General features: G+C 42.6%; 1 protein-coding gene across 1 annotated transcript in view; it reads right to left on the bottom strand.

Annotated features, from left to right (window-relative positions):
* Positions 1-706, bottom strand: part of LOC143283888 (uncharacterized) — a 1713-nt gene extending 1007 nt beyond the window's left edge. Inside the window, exons 1-2 of the mRNA XM_076590280.1 lie at positions 581-706; positions 1-55 (exon numbers count right to left, since the gene is read on the bottom strand). The exon at positions 1-55 is cut by the window's left edge and continues 1007 nt beyond it. Coding sequence (XP_076446395.1) covers positions 1-55; positions 581-706 — 181 coding nt within the window. The remainder of the gene's footprint in view (positions 56-580) is intronic.
* Positions 707-7500: the final 6794 nt, after the last annotated feature.

The following is a 7500-nucleotide window of genomic DNA, read 5'->3' as shown; positions in this document are numbered from 1 at the left end:
CTGTCCACATGAACAAGGCTGCTTTGTGGAACGGGAAGAAAGCAGTTCCCTGGGTCTGGTTCGCAGAACCGGTTGTGTAGTTTGTTTCAAAAGCATGGTCTGTCGTGTTGTACATGACTCACCCGTGCTGGTCGTCACTCTGTTGAAATGAAATAGACACGACAGAGCATTATGCATACATATAAATGAGTGTTTATATTAACAGTTTGTATTTCAAGTTTATTGAATCGATTCTCAATATAAAAATAACGAGTTAATTAAATATATGAAGGAGAAAAAACAACACCAGATAGAGATATTCTTCCCCATATCCCCGTGCTTTGTCTGCCTGTCAGTTGATTTCTTGATATAGTCAGGTTTGGGGTTAACATAGCTGTGCCAGTGATGACTACAAAAGAGTGCAAGTCTGTCACAGTGTACTGTTTTTGGTTTCTTTAAAGACATGTTAATGAACAAAGCAGTCTGCACGCATCGTTCCAAACGACAATATCTTTTTGTGCCAGTTTGCTCTTGCTTAAAGAAATCAAAATGTTGCATGGATAAAATTCCCCAAATATTCTCTGAGTAAAGCAGGCAGAACTTTGCAGGCATTGTCTGGCGTTTTCAGCATTTCACACTGTTGTTCCTCAATCGCCAGACTAGCAAAGTCTGAATCCGTAGCGTACTTGGCTGTAGGTAAAAGCTGGGTGAGGCAGAAAAATGCCATAGTGATACTGAGCTTGTTCTTGATGGCGTGTATGCACAACCTCTCCTCGGTGGAACGATTGTGATGCTGACCACCATAATAATTGTACGGTTTGAATATTCACTACCAGAACGCAGTAAATAGACAAAACACACTTCCTCAGCTGCAGCTGCATGTGCTGGATACAGTACATATGTAATTTTCTTTACCAACACGTGTGTATTTGACAAAGTACATGGTCTGGGTGGCATAAACTATGCAGTGCTAAGTTTGCTTTGTGTAAAGAATTTTCTTTAAAGTCTTCGCTGTGAAAATGATCAACCCACTCAACCCAGGGGAATTCACAACCTCGACGGGTTTCCATGCCGTACTAATGCAGAGAAATATGGAGAATAGAATGTCTTTGCAGTTAAGACTGTGTATTTTCTGACATTGAGTCATGCTGCTTGCTGATTTGACCTGAAGCCCTAGCAGTGGTCCCGCCTTTTCCTGCAGCAGAATGATTCTGATTGACGCATCCAAGCAGCCCCAAAAACTCCCTCCTGAATTTGGTTCCAGTGAAACAGTAGAGAAGAAAATTGATAGCGCTGTTGGTGTACAACAGCATGAATCCCACCGTGCTCCATAAATCCATCAAGTGGTAAAGAGCAACGCTTTCCTCAGTATTCTCCAGAGCAATCTGAATCCAGATTAGATAAACACATATAGGCAGAGACAAAACTAGAAATGTACAAGACAGAACCAAAATTGTGATTGTAGTCTTGGAAGCTGTTTTCTTGCGACTGTTATTGTTCTGTGTTGTGTCGGCATTTGAGGAAGCCTGGATAGCCACAGAGGAAGCAGAAACAGACTTGAACAAACTCAGCGACAATATCACGTTACATATGATGAGGCACACAGATGGAAAGAGGGAAGACAAGCACATGTCTAACCACGGGTAGACCGTTGAAGTAAACTCCTGATAGCCGGGTGAGATGGCTCGACATAATTGCTGTTCATTTAACCCCCTGTATATCACATTGTGGAAGTGCAGAGAGAAAGCAGTGATGACGACAACAGCCACAACTGTCCACGTTCTTCGCACAGTGCACATCACTCTCATTTTATGCGGCCATGTCACCGCCAGCGTTCTCTGCACCGTCACACACGTCAGCAGCCAGGCAGACAAACAAATAATGGAATACACCACCCAAAAATGAACCTTGCACAAAACCACATGGAATGCACGCAAATCCACTCCAAACACAAGTCTCAGCCAGTTACGCAGCATGGCAACATACAGCACGCAGAAGTCACACACGGCCAGGGAAATGAGAATCACATGTTGCGAGGAGTTACGATCTTTCATGCGACGCATTACGAAGATGGTGGCGATGTTTCCGAACCCCCCCAAGAGAAGGAGGCATGGAGGGTACACTGTCCACATGAACATGGCTGCTTTGTGGAACGGGACATAAAGAGGTCCCCGGGTCTGGTTCGCAGAACCGGTTGTGTAGTTTGTTTCAAAAGCATGGTCTGTCGTGTTGTACATGACTCACCCGTGCTGGTCGTCACTCTGTTGAAATGAAATAGACACGACAAAAAATCATGCATACATGTAAATGAGTGTTTATACTTACAGTTCGTATTTCAAGGTTGTTGAATCTCTTATCAATATTTAAAAAGAAAACGTGCCAATCAAATGTATAAAAACAAACAAACAACAAAAAACAACAGAAAGATAATCTTCCCCATATTCGATCTGCTTTGTCTGCCTGTCAGTCAGTTTCTTTATACGGTTGTTTTGGGGGTTTACATAGCGGTACCAGTGATGAATTCGAAAGAGAGCAACTCTTTCATCATGTACTGAGTTTTTTTGTTTGTTTTTTTGTTTTTTTTCAAAGAAATTTTAATGAAGGAAGACCGTTTTAAATGAGATGAATGTTGACACCAGAGCAATGCCTGGGCTCGGGACTTAAAGAGTTAACACTAAGCAAACGTAACGCTGCTAAGCTCGCTAGTGCAACCACAAGCCATCATTTCAGGACAATATTCAGAATGAGTGGGGAGATGCTATTCACTGACTGAGCAGCTCCCGGTCATTCATCAAACGTTGTCGTGTAAGTGGCAAGTATCTGACCAAAAGTCAGAGTTTGTGACTGTGAGCCAGATTGAGTGAGCATTCTCTTCCAAGGTAAAGACGGTCAACCAGTTCGTTTATTAATCTGTCGACACAGTGTTCATTCCGGGAAGAGATGTGGGGGTCGTATAAGGATAGTAAGAAAAAAAATTAAGTAAAAATAACAGAAAATAGACACGATTCTTATCAAATTGCGATCGATGAAAACGAGAATGGTGCTATGATGGTATGATGGTATATATAAAAAAAAAAGGGGGGGGGGGGGGGCACCTTGGCAGAGTCGATTAGGCGTTGGACTCTGATCTAGTGTTCACCAGTGATCCGGGTTCGAAGGGAAGGCACTTCACATCCATTTTCATGATTCCATCAAAGTGTAAGTGTGGGTACTTGGCTTTAGTGAGGGAAGGTTAAAACGCACGCTCTCTCTCTCTCTCTCTCTCTCTCTCTCTCTCTCTCTCTCTCTCTCACACACACACGCACGCACACACGCACGCACACACACACACACACTCACGCACACACACACACACACACACACATAAATAATAATAATAATAATAATAATGGTATTTATATAGCGCTGAATCTTGTGCAGAGACAAATCAAAGCGCTTTCGCACCAGTCATTCACACACACACACACACACACACACACACACACACACACACACACACACACACACACACACACACACACACACACACACAAGTGACATGCACACACGCGCCTGTAACTTACATGTGTATGCAGTTGCGGTCTGAATTTATGTCAGTTCGTATTTGAATGCGTTGGAAACAAAAAACAAACAAACAAACAAAAATTGAACATCTATTTGAGCATTGTATTTCCATCCCACAAAGTCAGCATTTTGGCTCCAAATCTCCCTTGATGGATGGTATCGGACATTTTCCATCCCACAAAGTCCAGCATTTTGGCTCCAAATCTCCCTTGATGGATGGTATCGGACATTTTCCATCCCACAAAGTCCAGCATTTTGGCTCCAAATCTCCCTTGATGGATGGTATCGGACATTTTCCATCCCACAAAGTCCAGCATTTTGGCTCCAAATCTCCCTTGATGGATGGTATCGGACATTTTCCATCCCACAAAGTCCAGCATTTTGGCTCCAAATCTCCCTTGATGGATGGTATCGGACATTGTCATTGAACAACTTGATACGATGCCATCCACTAAGAAGAATGTTTTAAGGACGCCTCAATGTTTCACATACTTTCTCAGTTGTGTAACCGTGGAAATGTAAGATGTATTGTTTAACCCTCAGAGTATCTTGCATCACTCTCTGCAGACAATCACACAAATCGTGTCACAGCGTGCAGGAGTGTGGGAAGAACGGTAGCGCTGCACACCTCCAGTATTGTCTCCAGACTGATGCCTCTTCTTTTCCAGACGTCGGCTGCATTGCATGTCAGCTTCTAGTTTCTGTGCCAGCGATGAGAGCCCAGAATTCGGCGATCAGAAACTCTCTCTCTCTCTCTCTCTCTCTCTCTCTCTCTCTCTCTCTGTCTCTCTCTCTCTCTCTCTCTCTCTCTCTCTCTGTCTCTCTCTGTCTCTCTCTCTCTCTCTCTCTCTGGTGGTGTGTCTCTTAGAACAACGGCAGATGTGTAAGTCGGCCAAAGTGCTAATGTCTTTACCGTTGGAAAATAAAGATTCATTCATTCATTCATTCATTCATTCATTCGCTGTGTGTGTGTGTGTGTGTGTGTGTGTGTGTGTGTGTGTGTGTGTGTGTGTGTGTGAAGGAGAGAGAAAGAGACAGACAGGCAGGCAGAGAGAGAGAATGTGTATGTATATATATATATGTGTATGTGAGAGAGAGAGAGAGTGTGTGGGGAGGGGGAGGGGGGCGGTCAGGGGGTGGAGTGGGCGTGGGGGGCGTGATATACTAATACGAAGTCCTGTTGTATCATATCGCCATAACGGAGTCCTGTTGTATCATATCGCCATAACGGAGTCCTGTTGTATCGCCATAACGGAGTCCTGTTGTATCATATCGCCATAACGGAGTCCTGTTGTATCACCATAACGGAGTCCTGTTGTATCACCATAACGGAGTCCTGTTGTATCACCATAACGGAGTCCTGTTGTATCATATCACCATAACGGAGTCCTGTTGTATCATATCGCCATAACGGAGTCCTGTTGTATCATATCGCCATAACGGAGTCCTGTTGTATCACCATAACGGAGTCCTGTTGTATCGCCATAACGGAGTCCTGTTGTATCATATCGCCATAACGGAGTCCTGTTGTATCATGTCGCCATAACGGAGTCCTGTTGTATCGCCATAACGGAGTCCTGTTGTATCATATCGCCATAACGGAGTCCTGTTGTATCATGTCGCCATAACGGAGTCCTGTTGTATCACCATAACGGAGTCCTGTTGTATCACCATAACGGAGCACGAGTCCTGTTGTATCGCCATAACGGAGTCCTGTTGTATCGCCATAACGGAGTCCTGTTGTATCATGTCGCCATAACGGAGTCCTGTTGTATCATATCGCCATAACGGAGTCCTGTTGTATCGCCATAACGGAGTCCTGTTGTATCATGTCGCCATAACGGAGTCCTGTTGTATCATGTCGCCATAACGGAGTCCTGTTGTATCATGTCGCCATAACGAAGTCCTGTTGTATCATGTCGCCATAACGGAGTCCTGCACAGTGCGGTACTCTTTGACAACAACAAGTTCTGCACTGTGCAGTACTCGGTCACCATTGGCGATTGTTACCTCCCCTCACGCTCCTTCACCTCTCACCCCACATGCCTAGCTCACTTACTCTTTTGTATGTTGCTAAAACCCTTTCACCGAAATTCAGTTTATACTGCAACACTCTTTGGCGCCAAAAGCACACAGAAAACATGGCGTCTAAGAATAGCTGGGGAATCCCCTTATGACGTACACCAAATATGGCCTATTCTTCCTCCGAAATTGAAGAACAGTTGATTTTGCGGACAGCCGACCCTGAACTGGTCGCACTTCAGTGACATCGGCTCTCTTCCTAACTGGTTGCTAAAGTGCGACATTACAATTATGTATGAAAGTCAGTGGTGTCCAACTAAGACCGTCAGGACAGCAGAGGAGACAAATGCTACCCTGATTATCTGGGGTAGAATTTGATTATAGTGGGGTGTCTTGCCCAAGGTCGCATCCCAACTCTCTAGGCCAGCAAGGGTTTGGGACAGTTGGTTTCGGGATGGTTTCCAAAGGCCAACAAGCTCCGAAGCCAGTGCAATATTGCCTTCTAGTTTGAAAGTCATGGCCCATCACAAAAGACAAGGCTGTAAATTAATTCGCATTGCAGTGGAGAAGGTGGCAGATTGGTCAAGACACTCATCTGCCAACACACAGCCCGTGAGGGTCTGGGTTCCAATCCCGCCCTCGCTCTTTCTCCAAAGTTTGATCCGAATGACAAGACGCTCGGTTTGATTTTCCAGCCAAACTAATTAATCAGCAAATAATGAACACATATTGTGCAAATGTAAAGTTGAATATAGAGTTAGTATTATTTGGAAATGATGATATTACAAAAACAGATGAAATATTTGACTATATCATTCTAGTGGCGAAACATTTCATCTATAAATGCAGAATAAATAAAATCAAACCATGTATAATGTACTTCCTTACAGACCTAAGAAACATATACAAAACCGAAAAGTATATACACTCGATGGAAATGATGTCCATAGCATTTTCTAGAAAATGGTACCCATACATAAAAATGCTGGAAGGCAACGAGGAGGAGGAGGAATCGCAACCACGAATGTAACGTTAGTTCTTTTTTTTTTCTTCTTTTTTAAAAAATATTTTCCTTTCATTTATTTACTTTTTTTTATGCAGTGCATATGACTTTATCTGTGTGTTTTTTTTCTGTATAAAAACAATGTTGTGTTGTTGTTTTCCTGCTTTATAGTTAAAATAACGTTTAATAACAAGTAATATTATTAATAATTACAAATACAATTTTTGTATGTCCGCCTGTATGTATGTAATGTATGTTGGCATTCATTAAATGTTCAACTTGAATAAAAATGTTTATTAAAAAAAAATAATAATAATAATGAACACACACATTCCCCAGTGCTTCTGTCCTTACTGATCGTGCTGTGTACAATAAAATCATTTACCGTGCCTTAGAATTACGCATAAAAGATAAGATAACGCGGTAGGAGAGAGGGAAGGCGGTGGCTGCATGGTGAGCTGGGGGAAACCAGATAGATAGGAAAGCGGAATCAAAGATAGATTGATCAAAATATTCAGATTTATCACCGAAATGTACAGTTTTCTTAACAAGGCAGATTATTGGAGGACAACGCCAAGGACGTCAATGGCTTATCGATGGAAGCTGGAAAGAAGATGAGATATCTAACTCTAAATAGTAGTAGTAGTAGTAGTAATATTTTTATGCATTTAGCTTTTTTAAATTTATTTTTAAAAATTTATTTATTTTGTTTGTTTTGTTTTGTTTTTGTTTTTTTATTTTTGTTTTTTGCTTTCTTTTCTCAAGGCCTGACTAAGCGCGTTGGGTTACTGACTAGTACGCTGCTGGTCAGGCATCTGCTTGGCAGATGTGGTGTAGCGTATATGGATTTGACCGAACGCAGTGACGCCTCCTTGAGCTACTGATTTAACTACTGAACCTTGATGCAATGAGGTAAGTGTGGAATGAATTCC

This window comes from Babylonia areolata, chromosome 7, assembly GCF_041734735.1.
Source record: "Babylonia areolata isolate BAREFJ2019XMU chromosome 7, ASM4173473v1, whole genome shotgun sequence".
NCBI lineage: Eukaryota > Metazoa > Mollusca > Gastropoda > Neogastropoda > Buccinidae > Babylonia > Babylonia areolata.
Note: the sequence above shows the minus strand (reverse complement) of the source record. Positions and strands in the feature narration are given on the sequence as shown.